The following is a 14765-nucleotide window of genomic DNA, read 5'->3' on the forward strand; positions in this document are numbered from 1 at the left end:
ATCCATGTAATTTCCTGATCCCCAGGAGCTGGAATTTGGGAATCACCATGGAGCAGAAGCTGTTCAGTGCTCTCAGCTGCTTTAATAGTAAAGCAGTTGCATGAGAAGCAGGAGACAGAGGTTTAGGGCTGGAGGTGGCACAGAGACTAACCCTGGGATCCCAGAGGACACAGACAGTCCTCACCTCAGCACACTGTGTCATTTCTGTCACCACTTCTGCCTGATTCAGCAAGGCCCACGCTGACGCAGATGAGCCGGGTTTAAGTTCCAGCGCGAGACACGAAACCAAAACAGCAACTAAATCCTACAAGCGGCACCAAACCGCTGGGGGAAGGGTTCAGAGCACTCCTGAACCCTTAAGCACGTATTAAAACAAACAATAAATTGCTTATCTTCTCTTTTATACCCCAGTCACCTCCCCTCGCAGAGCAATCAGGTGCTGGGCACAGTGAGATGTGGGGCAGGACCCAATCGTGTCCCCTGCCACCAGCACATATTAACTGGGGCTGAGGCTCAGCTCAGACACTTGCCTGACGGGCTGCAGGGGTGAGTAGTGGCTCATCTGTTCCCTCCCTGGGAAATGGGGACCCTCAGTGTGGTGGGGAGGTTTGGGATTTGGCAGCCCCTGCTCCCCATCCTGTGCAAAGGCTGGTTCTCACCCAGGGAGTAGCTGCGCCTTCAGCAAGCCCTGAATGAATCAGGCAAGCAGGGAGGATTTGGCTTCACTCTACGAGGTCAGTGTGGTGGGGGAGAGGATCTTCTGGAGAGCTTGTACAACTCCATGCTTGGAGGTTTTCAAGCTTTAAGGAGGGCAAAGCCCTGAGCAGCCTGGGCTGAATTTAATGTGCTTTGAGCAGGAGGCTGGACTGGGACCTCCCAAGGTCCCTTCCAGCCTGGGTCACTCCATCATTCTGTTAAATTGATGCTATATTTTTCATATATTTGTAATCCTGTAATTCTTCAATGTATAGCTCTAAAGTCCAAATACAGTCTTGCTCAATGGCAGCAATGCTATTTCTTTAGAATAAGGCAAGAAAAAGGCATTTTGCCTCTAATGGAGCGAGCTTGCATGTCTGTCTTTCTGCCTTGCTGACTTCATCTACGTTTTCCCTCACTTCACTTAATGAGCATCTTGATTTTCTTCCCCTTGAAGTTATCAGAGCAGTCTGATAACCTGATAACTGCAATCTCCTATCTGCAGCGTGCTCTGTAAACATTAGCCTGTGCTCCTTGTCATATATTTTCATTATGTGGCAGCAGCTGGGGGTTATCATTCCTGGTCTCTTGGCCTGCTTCCCAGTTCCAGTGGAGATTTCCATTTATCCTTTGCCCAGTCTTGTGCCCTCTCAAGATTCTCCATTCAGCAGCAAGTAACGGGGCTGTGGGGACACCTCAGTGGCTCAGGTATATTTGGTGGCTGACCAGAGCACACCTGAGCCTTCACCAGGGACTGGGAGGAGTGTTGGGACACAGGGAAGAGTTTTTGGTAATCCAGAAAGGATGTGTTTTCACTTTGTGATCTAAAACTGCACTGGAGGCAGTGTGGGGAGATGTTTGCACTGGACATTGCCCCTCTCAGCCATCCCTGGGATGTCCTTTCTCCTCATCCCCACCCAGCCTGTGCTGACGGATGTCACTGAGACTGGCAGCAAGGGACCAACTCAACCAGTGCTGTGCTAAGGCCTCCAAGAGTCCCAGATTCTTCCCATCCTTTGGTGCCATTTCAGGCCATCTGCTGTCTCATTTTGGGCGTTCCACACTTCAGGCAGTTTTCCAAGTTACCAAAACTGTGGGGTTTTGACACATATTAATGTAAATATGAATCCAGACTCTGATCACAGAAACGCAGTGATTTGAGAGTGTTTTGTAATGGAAGGAGGACATTCATGCCATTCCTGCAGGACCAAGAATTACCCAGCCCTTGAGGCACTCTCCAGCAGAGGGGAATGTTGACTAGATGTTGACTAGTCAAAGGCCAGCCCTTGCTTCTTTTTTGTCTAATTACAAAATACTACCTAAACTTATGAATAAGAAGGATTAGCTACCGCTCTAAAACTTCTTAGTTTTATATATATTACTATATTCTAAAACTTTAAACTCCAGGTTTTCTACTATGTAATATTACACACTTTTATTCAAACTACACACTTATAATCTTAGTGCTATTATTCAATTTTGGAAGTTTTCTCTATGGCTTCAGGTTAAATGAGGTGTTCTCTTGAGAGTCTGTGTCTTTCAACACAAAAAAAATCTAAAATTCTCAATATCTAGAGTTCTAACAGCCAGCATTTTGGGTGGTGACTGCTGAGCTCAGTTGTGAAAGCGTGCTGACCACCTCTGATACCCTGTGGATTATCTCTTCTTTACCCACAGGTGACTTTTGCTCCTTCCCAGCTAATTAGATAGGTAAACACAGGTTTGCTTTGGGAGATATACTCAAGGCCAACAGAAATCCTGGCTTGCAAGGAAATGAACCATTTTTTCCCCTTTAATCCCTTCCAATGAGAAGCAGTGGTGGGGAAGAGCAGTGGGAAGCAAAGTTGGCTGGGAAAGCTTTTGCTGGCTGCAGGATCCAAGGCATTTTGGAGTGACTGTCCTGCACCCTCCTGGTTTCCTGCTGCTTTCTGAGGCTGGGGTGGTGTCTCTGGAAAAGCAAATGTGGCTGAGGGCCTGGTGTGGGGTTGGAGCAGAGTTCACTGTCTGCTTTAGCTGTGGAGCCAGGTTGCAACGGGAGGTTGTTGACCTCCATCTTCAGAGATGCTGTGGGGCTGCTGGATAAGGAGAAGGTTCAGCCACACACCATGGGCTGTTCCATCCCTCTGCTGTTGCTGGAGTAACTGTGGGGTGTTTCTGTGTTCCAGGGACAGCCCAGCCCTCAGGGACCAAAGCCCAGCCCCATCCTCCCGGCCAGCGTGGAAACCACCAGGGAATCACGGCGTGGACCTCGGGCTGTCCTGCCACGCTGCTGCAAAGAAAAACTCCCACCAGGAGGGTGAAAGGAGCAGGCAAGCAGGAGGAGAATGGCAGAAATGGTAATTAAGGCTGCCCATGGGCTCATTTGTCAAGCCACAAAGAATTCAGATAATCAGGACTTAGCCACAAGAGCGTGCTGGCCACTGTGAGCCACAGTTACTGGCAGGGAGCCCAGGGAATGAGGGGGGACAGGCCTGTGGCATTATGGCCTAGGGGGGAGATGAAGCTCCCCAACAAAACTAAACTGGATTTCCCATGGCCCCTCCACGTGGCAGCAGGTCTGGCCCTACTGCAGGCAGTTCTCTGTGCTTAGAAATGGGAAGTTTCTTCTTCGAGTCACTGGTTTGGTTCTGTGAGATGGCAAAATGATGGCTCTGTCCCCAACCTGAAGTTAAATGCAGAAGGAAAGTCAAACATCATGTCTTTGACCATTTCTGCTGCAGCAAAGGTAAGGAAAGGGTTAGATTTGCTCTAATTGCAAAATGCACCACCACAGAGGTGCAGGGAGGCAGAGCAGACAGAACAGCTTTCATCATCAGTCTAAGTGAGACAAAAGTCTCCATCCATGACCCTATGGAGTTTCAAGGTCCCTTTGTTCATGAATGGTTGAATCAAGGTAAATTCATTCTGTGAACAAGCCAGAAAAGGAACATGCAGATATCAAAACTCATATGGGTTTTCTCCATGTGGTTTGTTTCCTTAGCACAGATGAGTGGTGGATGGATTGCAGAGAGGATCAGAGCAGAGAGGTCACATCAAACCTGCATGTAACCCTTGTTTCTGCTATTGTTCAGTAGTAGCAAATGCTGAAAATAAATTTTAAGCCCAGACTCTTCCTTTTGTCTGTATATGCACCAGCAATACAGAGAGGACAGCACAGAAAATTGCCTTCCTACAGAGCACTGATGCCATCAGGGCTCACATGCTTAAAATCTGCTAGTGAACTCAACCTTTTCTAGCTTGTTTAACCCTTTTCTCATTCCAATTTTTTATCTGCTCTGCCTCTGTAGTTGTTCCTGATGATACCATTCTGCCTTATTATTTATTGCTCATTATTTGATGCACCTTCAACTTCCCCAGGATTTAGATCCTGCTCTCAGCACCAGCCTCTTGTCTCATTTCCAGCCTGATGAATCTTCCTCTCTTAAGCTGCTTTACTGTGGGAGTTGCTCAGTACCCCTGAGCACCTTTACTGTTTTGTTTTTGTTGGTTCTTTTTTCTCAATTCTAATACACTTGGGTGCCAGAGCAGAGGTGACCTCTAAGTCCCACCATCACCATAAAAGCACTCTCCAGTTATTGCTGGATGGATTTACCTGCAGGTTCTTCACTGCTAGGGTGAAAAAAAAAAGCTGTTCCTGACCAAATAATTAAATTAGGAGCATAAAATGCCCAGATGAGACATGGGCACATCTAATCCAAAAAACAGTTTTGTCATGGAATCATGCAATTGGCTAAGGTTGGAAAAGGCTGTTATGATCATCATATCCAAACCAGGAACCCACACCACCATGCTCACCATGACTCTGTCCTCAAGTGCCACATCCACACGAGTTTTGAACACTTCCAGGGATGGTGACTACACCACTTCACTGGAAATTCCATCCAAATGCTTTAAAACCCTGTCATGACATTTTTTCCTAATTTATAATCCAATTGTTTTGCTAGTGTATAATCTCCTCTGGGGCAACTTGAGTCCATTTCTTCTTGCCACACCACTTGCTCCCTGGGAGAAGGGACTGACACTCCCCTCGCTACAACACACTTTGGTTCATCTCCTTCCAACCTCCTTCCATCCCTACAACCTCCTTACCCACCTAGATCCATGTGGTTGCAATGTCAGCAGGATGCTCCAAGCAGCCTGGCCACCCTTCCTTTACACCCAAATGCCATTTTTTCCCCCTTTTTTCTCCCGGGTGTCTATGTGACCTCTGTTTCCACCCCACAGGAGCTGAGTAAGAAGTGTCCCCTGGTGAATGGCAGGGCTGCAGGAGCTCAGGACAGCACATGGACCCTTCCCAACTTGCCCAGTAGGTGCACGTGGACAGCCACAACGCCTGCCAGCAAGTCTCCACACTCCTGTGTTCCCTTGTAAGTAATTCCTCCGTGCTGCTTACTTCAGGGTGCAGTTCAGCACCTTTTCCTGGAGGTGAAGTTCTCCTGTTACACCAGGATGGTCGTGGCCAGAAGCCAGTTGTTGTGTTAATGATGGTTTATTTTACAGACAGCAAAAACAGCTTAGTAGCTCCTCTCCAAAAAGATCTTTTTCACTCCCTTTTATTTTGCAGAAGGATGTGGCTGGCTCGAGTCTCAGCTCTGTGTTTTCCAGAGCATCTTCTTGTTTGGGGCATCTTATTTTAGATGGCTGAGAGGCCTTCAGAGAAATGGATTACCAGGGCCTGGGCTTTTGTATCAGTAGCAAATGGCCACAGGGCAGGGAAAAGTGCTTCCTCTGAGCTGCTCCTGCCCTCACAGCAGCAGGGTGACGTGAGGGCCCAGACTAGTCTTGACAAGAGGTGCTTTAATGACCCTGCAAACCAGACACAGACAAGCTACTAAAGATAAGGCTGTCCCATAAATGTCAGAGGAACTGCAGCAAGCGGAGTACAACTCCTGGAATCCAGCTCCAGGAGCCATGGAGGTGCAGCACTGCCCTGCATGGTCATGCCTGAGCTCATGGCAGGCAGGACAAGGCCAGGGCACAGCCACCAGCGTGGGGGAGCCCAGAGCAGCCTCTGAGGCTGCCCATGAAGGAGGGAAGGATGGAGGGCAGAGCCCTGGAGCTGCTCCAGCAAGCTGTGCATCCAGGCCCTCGCCCAGTGCACCCCCTGTAGCTGGTGCCCAAGGATAGAATCAACGCTTTTCAGGCAAAATTATTTTTTTCCCCCTCAATTATCATTCTGAGCAAGATATATATTTTTTTAGCCATTTAGCATCATGGTGGTGCCAGTGGCTGGGCCCATCCCACCCCCAGACAGGAGAAGGAGAGACATCCCCCAACCCTGGGCATCAAACACCGCTCTGGGAATGGAGTCTGGCAGTGGGGGCCCACACAGTGCTGCTGGGGCAGGAGCTGGAACATCACCTGTGAGAATCCCAGCCTTGCTCTGGGGTCTCATGTGGTGCTGAAATTCCTCCTCCAACCCGTGACTCCAAAGAAAAACTGTGCAGGCTCTTGCTGTTCAGTCTCAAGGCAGTTTATTGTGAGTTATCTAAAAGATTTTCTTCTCAGGCTGTGGCTGTTTGGTCAGCGGCCTGGGTAGTGGCAGACACACACCCTGACATCCTCTCTGTCTGCTGCTTCCTTCTTCTCTCCCTGCCCAGGGCTGCTGCTATCTTTTATATGATATATTATGTATTACATGTCTATAGTTTTCCCCCAATACCTACTACCTATATTACAAAGTGCTTTTCTACTCCAAACCAATCCATGAGTGCCAGCATCACCAAGAACATGGAGGCAAGGAAGAAGGAGGAAGAACAGGATCAGCCCACTTTCCTCCATCTTAGAACTTCTGACCCCCATGTACAAAGTGAAAACCCCCTGTATAGGTGCTAAAACCCCCCTGTACAATACTAAAAAATTTCCCCTCTACTTTGTAATTACTTTTACTACACTATCTAACCCTTTGTGACTGCTTGTTCTACCTCCAAAGTTGGTAACTCATTCCATGGCTCAAACTCAAAATCACAGCTGTTTGCAGCTGCCTGCCAGGGTCTAAAATGCTTCTGACCAAGGCCTGGAACCTCTAAAAATGTCTGAGAGACATTTTGAGTTCCCAAAATCACCCACGTGTAGCAGGGTAGAAAACACACTGGGACACGTCACACCTCTGCAGCAGTGCGTGCAGGGAGAGGTGGTTTGGTTTCCCTGCTCTGGATAAGCCACAGAGGGCAGCCAATGGAACAAAAATCTCTGGACTTCTTGAGATTCCCAACTGAAATCTGATTGAGTTTTAGAGGTAGAAGCAGAGGGAGGGAACAAGATTTTATTTTAATGAAGAATATTAAATATTTAAATTTTTTTTCAGAGATAGAGAGGTAGACTAGTTCAGACATCCCTCAGTCTGGTTCTGACCCAGCACAACCTCAGCAGGAACCCTTTGCTTTGCCAGGACTGGTTTTCTCCTGGACATCTCAAGGAATAGCAAGCCATGAGTAAAAGCTGGAATCTTAGGGGAAAACCACCCTTGTCTGCTGTCCTGAAGTGATGTCAGCATCTGCAGATGTGTAAAGCAGTAACTCAGGCCACTCTCCAGAGAGCCAGGCTCCAGTGAAACCTTACCTGAAGGAGCCCCACTGAAATCCCCGAGTTTTTCAGTGGCTTTTGGAGCAGATGGGCAATGGCTGCAGCTGTGGGGGAAGCTCATTCATTGTGGCATTGCCTCACATTTGGCAGCACTCAGCAGAGCCTGAGGTGTCCCTGCCAATGCTTCCCACAGAGGGAGAGGTAATTTCTGGGCCATCATTTCTGGGCTAGTGAAACGTGGATGAAAAATTAAACTTTATAATTTTAATAAAGATTTGTAGGGAATGGGTATGTTTATTTGCAGTGTTGTGTGTCAGAACTCTGGCTTGGTTTAGGGGTTCTGTGTGGTGGTAAAGTCTCCTAACTTGTACTTTTAAAGAAAAGTCAGCTTCTTGTTGTTTGGTTTTAAGGTAGCTTATTGTAAGTTATCTAAAAGATTGTTTTCTTTGGCTACTGTGGTTTGGTTAGAAGCTCAGGTAAAGGCACACACACCCTTGACACCCTCTCTGTGCTGTTTTTTTTTTCTCTCCCCCCGCCCAGGGCTGCTGCTATCTTTTATATGGTACATTACGTGTTACATGTTTACAGTTTTTCCCCAATGCCTATTACCTATATTAAATGGTGCTTTTCTGTCTTTTATATGGTACATTACGTGTTACATGTTTACAGTTTTCCCCCAATGCCTATTACCTATATTAAATGGTGCTTTTCTGTCTTTTATATGGTACATTATGTGTTACATGTTTACAGTTTTTCTCCAATGCCTATTACCTATATTAAATGGTGCTTTTCTATCTTTTATACGGTACATTACGTGTTACATGTTTACAGTTTTTCTCCAATACTTATTACTTATATTAAATGGTGCTTTTTTATTCTAAACTAATTGATAAGTGCTAACATCATTAAGAACATGGAGGTAAGGAAGAAGAAAGAGGAGGAACAGGACTGGCCTACATTCTTCTATCTTAAAACTTTTGACTCCTATGTATAAAGTAAAAACCCCCTGTACAGGTGTTAAAACCCTTTTGTACAACACTAAAAAATTCTTCCCCTTACTTTGTAACTACTTCTACTATAATATCTAAACTTTTGTGACTGCTTGTTCCACCTTCAAAGTTGGTAAATTATTCCATAGCTCAAACTCAAAATCACAGCTGTTTACAGCTGCCTGCCAGGGTCTCAAATGCTTCTGACCAAGGCCTGGAACCTCCAAAAATGTCTGAGGGACATTTTGAGTTCCAATAGTTGTGGACACATGTGGGTATTCATTGCCCCTTAATGGACATGCATACATCTGAGAACTCCTGATCTTTTTTATTACCTTTATTAATTTCTATAGGCATAGAACTTCACAATAGGTTAATAAATGCATATTTATTTTGCTGATTTCACATTACACTTACAACTAGTTATAGTTGTAGTTAGTTTTTGTCAGAAAGTACAGAAAGAACTCTTGGGTTACTCTGCCCTGTTTGTTTTGAGGTTTGAGGAGTCTTTTGTCTCTCTTATGTTTTAGTGTGGAAATGTGCGGTTTTTTTCCCTTAGCTGGAGTAGTTTTGCTAAGACTGTAGTTACTAGACTAAATAGCATATTTAGCAAGCTCAAAGCGGCACATTTCACTTAAATCTAAATAGATTTTTACTCTGTTAAATTTTTACTCTGTCTCATTAGAGATGCGGGGAGGCTGGAAGCTCTCGGTAGTAAAGACCTTCACTAAACCTGCACTGATGATGATGAGGTGCTCACTGCAGGATGAGAGGTGCTCATACCCTGTTGGAACTCAAAATGTCTCTAAGACATTTTTAGAGGTTCCAGATCTTGGTCAGAAGAATTTTAGACCCTGGCAGGCAGCTGGAAACAGCTGTGATTTTGAGTTTGAGCCATGGAATGAGTTACCAACTTTGGAGGTAGAACAAGCAGTCACAAAGGGTTAGATAGCATAGTAAAAGTAGTTACAAAACAGAGGGGAATTTTTTTTAGTATTGTACAGGGGGGTTTTAGCACCTGTACAGGGGGGTTTTCACTTTGTACATGGGGGTCAGAAGTTCTAAGATGGAGGAAAGTGGGCTGATCCTGTTCTTCCTCCTTCTTCCTTGCCTCCATGTTCTTGGTGATGCTGGCACTCATGGATTGGTTTGGAGTAGAAAAGCACCATTTAATATAGGTAGTAGGTATTGGGTAAAAACTATAAACATGTAATACGTAATATATCATATAAAAGATAGCAGCAGCCCTGGGCAGGGGGGAGAGAAGAAGAAGACACAGACAGAGAGGATGTCAGGGTGTGTGTGTGTCTCTGCCTGAGCTGCTGACCAAACAGCCACAGCCTGAGAAGAAAATCTTTTAGATAACTCACAATAAACTGCCTTGAGACCGAACAGAAAGAGCCTGCACAGTTTTTCTTTGGAATCTTGGGTTGGAGGAGAAATTTCACCACCACATGAGACCCCAGAGCAAGGCTGGGGTTCCCACAATACCCCACTTGCAGAACCTGGAGGGAGGGGTGTGAGGTCCCCGAGTCACCCAGCGTGTCCCCCCTGCACTGCTCGGGCTCCCTGCCAGCACAGAGCCACCAGCCTGGCCGTGACAGGGACAGGAGAGCTCCAGTCCAGTGTGGAGGGATGATGGGAGGTGAGAGCTGTGCAAAGCAGAGCTGAGCACCTGTGAGAATCCCAGCCTTGCTCTGGGGTCTCATGTGGTGCTGAAATTTCTCCTCCAACCCGTGACTCCAAAGAAAAACTGTGCAGCCTCTTGCTGTTCGGTCTCAAGGCAGTTTATTGTGAGTTATCTAAAAGATTTTCTTCTTGGGCTGTGGCTGCTTGGTCAGTGGCCCAGGCAGAGGCACACACACACCCTGACATCCTCTCTGTCTGCTGTCTTCTTCTTCTTCTCTCCCCATGCCCAGGGCTGCTGCTATCTTTTATATGATATATTACGTATTACATGTTTATAGTTTTCCCCCAATACCTACTACCTATATTACAAAGTGCTTTTCTACTCTAAACCAATCTGTGAGTGCCAACATCACCAAGAACATGGAGGCAAGGAAAAAGAAGGAGGAAGAACAGGATCAGCCCACTTTCCTCCATCTTAGAACTTCTGACCCCCATGTACAAAGTGAAAACCCCCCTGTACAGGTGCTAAAACCCCCCTGTACAATACTAAAAAAATTCCCCCTCTGTTTTGTAGCTACTTTTACTACACTATCTAACCCTTTGTGACTGCTTGTTCCACCTCCAAAGTTGGTAACTCATTCCATGGCTCAAACTCAAAATCACAGCTGTTTGCAGCTGCATGCCAGGGTCTAAAATGCTTCTGACCAAGGCCTGGAACCTCTAAAAATGTCTGAGAGGCATTTTGAGCTCCAACAAGCACTGAGGGAACAGGGCTTTTTCACCCCTTGGCAAAGTGATGTCCTTGGCTTGTGACCAGGATGTGGCCCAAATAAACACAGCCCTGGTCAATCTGTGAAAGAGCTCGAGGGTGTGACTTCCCTGGCGAGGTGTCTTGGGCAAACAGATCTTTTTCAGGTTGCAGTTGCTGTGGTTCTTGGCTTCTGCTGGAGCCTGACAGCGACTGGATTTCACTGATCACAGAGCTGGGCTTAATGTTTGCAAAACACCCTCCAGAACCTGCTGAGGTTTCGGCTTCTCTGATGGCTTGGAGCCATCCTTGCAAGTTTGGGAGTCCTGGCCAGCAACACTTGGCCCAGAGGCAGCTGGAAACGTGGGGAGCAGAGATGAGGCTGGGCAGGTTGGGGAAAAGAGGAGGAGCCTTCTGCTGTGTCTCCTGGTTTTCTCACCCACAGCATAAAATCCTAAGGCTTGCCAACATCTTCTCACTCATAGATCTGGTCTAAGGTTTTGCAGGGCAAGGCATTTCAGAACAACTCTGAAAATTAATTAGCTTACTTTTTATGTAAAAGACCTAATAACTCATGATGGAGAACTGTAACTAACTCCTGGTGCCACTAATTGTTGATGGGGATTTTTTCTCTTGGAGTTGGGGCGCCTTTTGATGGCCTTGATAAAGTTGCTGAAACCTCTCTCAGATTTTCTCCTGACTCATGTTGCACAACAATAGCTTTGATTTGACTTCTTTTTGTTTTTTTCCCTGCATTATTTCAGGACAGAAGAAAAGAAGATCCTGCCCAATATCCTCAAGAAAATTGGCTGCACCCCAATGGTCCAAATCAACAAGATTGGGAAGTCCTATGGGCTCAAGTGTGAGCTCTGTGAGTGTCCCCTTCCCACCAGGTTTTTGCATGCCACGAGGTGAGGGTGAGGGGTGGTGCTGGAGGGGGGCTTCAGAAGGGGCTCTGTGAGAGGAACATAGATGGGGAGGGGCAGATGTGGCTCACGTTGGGCTCTCCTGCTTATTAGGCAGTAATTTCTTGGGCCAAACAGGAGGTTTCAAGCAGCAATGAGCAGGGGGGCAATGGGAGTGAGGCATCTCTCCTGCCAGATAACAGCAGCATAAGCTCAGAGCGGAGCTGGCCTAAATTTGGGGATGGATCTAAGCCCTCTCCCCAAGGAGATGTTAGCTGCTGCTGTCTCATGTAAGGCTTGGCTTTAGGTTGGTCCCCTACACCCACAAGGTTGACAAACTCAGACCTGTGCATGTGGACTCCTCAGTCTCCTTTCCTATAACTCCTAACCCCAATGATTAATTTGATCCAGACTGGGCAGAAGGGCAGGTTCTGAGAGGCAGAGAGTGCCATGGGTGTCACACAGCTGAGTAAGGAGAGACTTGCTGAGCACTCATCCTTCATGCAATGGCCCAGCAGAGCCCTGCAGTGCTGGGTGGCAGCCAGACCCCACTGAGCTCACAGACATGGGGAGCACCCTGGGCTTTCCCACCTGATCCCTCCTCGGCATCTGGGATCCTTGGGCCACCAACCCTGAGACCTCCACGCTGCACTGCCTCCCCCGGCCCACAGTGAGAGCTGAGGGGACACAAGGGGGAGAGCTGGTGGAGGTGGGAGGACAGATGTGCAGTGCCTGGTGCAGCTCTGGAGCAGCCTGTCTCTTGGAGGATGCCTGGCTGGTGCTTTTGGGTGCTGGGAAAGGCAGGCAGATCCCATTTTCTGGGATGGTGTCTCCCTCCCCTGGCACAGGAGGGGAAGGAGAGCAGAACAGGCAGAGCAGCTCCACGGTCCTGTCTGAGCCCTGTGTCAGCACAGAGCCCCTTCCCCAGCCAACACAGGAATGCCTGCAGCACAGCTGCCTCAAGGAAGCAGCCACAGCTGGATGGGATTGCCTGGTGTGTGCTGTGCCCCCAGGGATGCTGCAGTTGTGGCACTTTGCAATATAAAATGTAATGATGAGCACAAGATTTCCCTTCCCGTTCAGGCTGCTCAAGTACAGGGCTGATTTCTCAGCCTCAGGTCTCTGCCAGGCTGAAGTGAAACACCCCTGGAAATCCCCATTTCTCCCTGTTGTTCATAAAACAGAGCTCAGCAGCACCAGTTCAGTCGCAGATGTCCATCAAAGGCTTGGTAAGAAGAATCCTGTGGTGTGGAGGCCCCAGTGAGGACTGAGATGTGCCTTGCAATCTGAATGTGCCTTGGAAAGTTACTTGGTTTGTTGCTAGCTCAGTGAAAGAAAATGTAATTTGGCCTGACACTTGAAAATGTTCTTTCTATTGTTTGGGATTTTTTTATGGCACCTCAGTCAGGACTACAGATCACCCCTGCAAAAGGGGAGCTTTGTAGGTATCTCTGAAAAACCTCAATGCCTGGATAGACAGTGAGACCTTGCTGCTAAGCCTTGCCCACAGAAGAGTCCTCGAGGAGTGTTGTACCAGTGTGGGACCTCCCACCTTGCAATGACCATGTCCAGCTGATTTTAAACCCATCCTGGGCTGTCCAGGTTGACTTCAAACCCATCCAGGCTGGAGGAAACACAGGGGAAAGAAGGACTCTGTGCTGATGGATAATCCCAGGAAAGCAGATGGTGGATGCATTCTCCTGAGCAAAGGACAGGCCTGCAGAGGAGGAAGAGGTGTCCCAAAACTCCAGTGAGGCCTGGAGGAGCAAGGAGCTGGTGCCTGATGGAGTTTCCCCTTCCTTTCCCTTTCCAGTGGCAAAATGTGAGTACTTCAACGCCGGGGGCAGCGTGAAGGACCGCATCGGCCTCAGGATGGTGGAGGATGCAGAGAGAGCTGGGATTATCAAACCAGGAGACACCCTGATTGAACCCACTTCAGGAAACACAGGTGGGAAGGGCAGGGATGCTCCCTCTGCCTGGGAACTGGGCAGGGTGGAATTTCTGAGCAGCAGGGATTTGAGGAGCACTTGCACTTGGAGTTACAAGGTGGGCTCTGGCTCCATGTTCCCCTCAGCTCCTCTCCTGGTGGCCATGGGCTTCCTGGGATGATGAGGTGCCTCCTGAAATTCCTGAGGGTCCTGTGAGGATCTCACACCTGCACAGGTGTGCCTGGAAGGTCTCCTTGTGGCAAGGCAGGCAGCATCAGGGGCTGGAGCATCCCTGGGTGTTTTCAGACTGGGAAGCTTTTGAATTCTCCAGGATTCCCAAAGATCATTCCCCTGATGGGTTGGAAGAGAATTCCTGTGGGTTTTGCCCTTGTTGCTGTCACTTGTCACCCCAGCCACCCCCAGACATGGAGCCAAGGGGATCTGTGTTCCCCAGAGCTGTGTCCCATGTGGATCACACTGGCTCCCTGCCTGCCTGAGGCAGCTGGAATGGCACCAGGCTCCCTGCAGCCCCTGGCAGGGACACGCTGCTCCTTCCTGCTGCCTCACCTTCCTGCTCTGGCTGGGAGCAGCTGGCTCCATCCATCACCCCCATGAAACCAGAGCAGAGGTGCCCTTCGCCTGCCAGCCTTGGAGTGACGTGCAGAGTCCTGTGTGTCTGCCCCCCACAACTGACAGTGCTTGGGGGAGGCATTCCTGAAGCAAAATCACTTCTCTCCCATGTTTCCAAAAGCACAGGAAGATGCCTGAGCCTCGGGGAGGGGAGAAAAGCTCTCCCCAGCCCTGCCATTCTCTCAGTGCCAGCCCTGGGAGCAGGAGCAATGCTGCAGCTCCACTGGCCTGTCAGCACATCCTCCCACACTCCCTGTGCTCCCAGCACATCCCAGGAGGCTCGTGGAGGATACCCTCACCTGTGGCTTGTCAGTGACCATTTCATGGTTCCAACCAGGAGGAGGAGGAAGGTAGGAAGTGCCGAATGCTGTTGTCAACCAATTCCCTTTGCTCCCCACCACGCAGGAATTGGGCTGGCACTGGTGGCTGCATTGAAGGGTTACCGCTGCATCATCGTCTTGCCAGAGAAAATAAGCTTGGAGAAGGTCAGAGCTGTGTATGGTTTTACCCCACAGCTGGGGAACATCTCCTTCCTCTCTCTCTCTCTGCCTCTCCCTCCCTGGAGCCCTCTCCTTTAAAGGTAGATGAGCCTTGCACACCCACTGCCACAGCTGCTCTTCAGAACGTTGCTTCTTGAGGGGAAAAAAGCAGCCTGTGATGGCCTGGTGGCTGTCTGGTGTCAGAAGTGCAGCTGGGGTGGTGGGAGAGCCAAACA

General features: G+C 48.5%; 1 protein-coding gene across 2 annotated transcripts in view; it reads left to right on the forward strand.

Moving 5' to 3' along the window:
* The first annotated feature begins 423 nt into the window (after window positions 1-423).
* LOC110479436 (cystathionine beta-synthase-like) overlaps window positions 424-14765 on the forward strand; it is a 28495-nt gene continuing 14153 nt past the window's right edge. The window contains exons 1-6 of one of the 2 annotated variants that reach the window (XM_031506364.3): window positions 424-546; window positions 2862-3032; window positions 4921-5063; window positions 11352-11458; window positions 13306-13440; window positions 14456-14535. In XM_031506364.3, coding sequence (XP_031362224.2) covers window positions 3021-3032; window positions 4921-5063; window positions 11352-11458; window positions 13306-13440; window positions 14456-14535 — 477 coding nt within the window. In that variant the 5' untranslated portion in view covers window positions 424-546; window positions 2862-3020. Of the gene's footprint in view, window positions 547-2861; window positions 3033-4670; window positions 5064-11351; window positions 11459-13305; window positions 13441-14455; window positions 14536-14765 lie in introns of those variants that run through there. The other variant, XM_085586600.1, reaches the window with a different exon arrangement.

Source organism: Lonchura striata, chromosome 1 (assembly GCF_050655825.1).
Source record: "Lonchura striata isolate lonStrDom1 chromosome 1, ASM5065582v1, whole genome shotgun sequence".
NCBI lineage: Eukaryota > Metazoa > Chordata > Aves > Passeriformes > Estrildidae > Lonchura > Lonchura striata.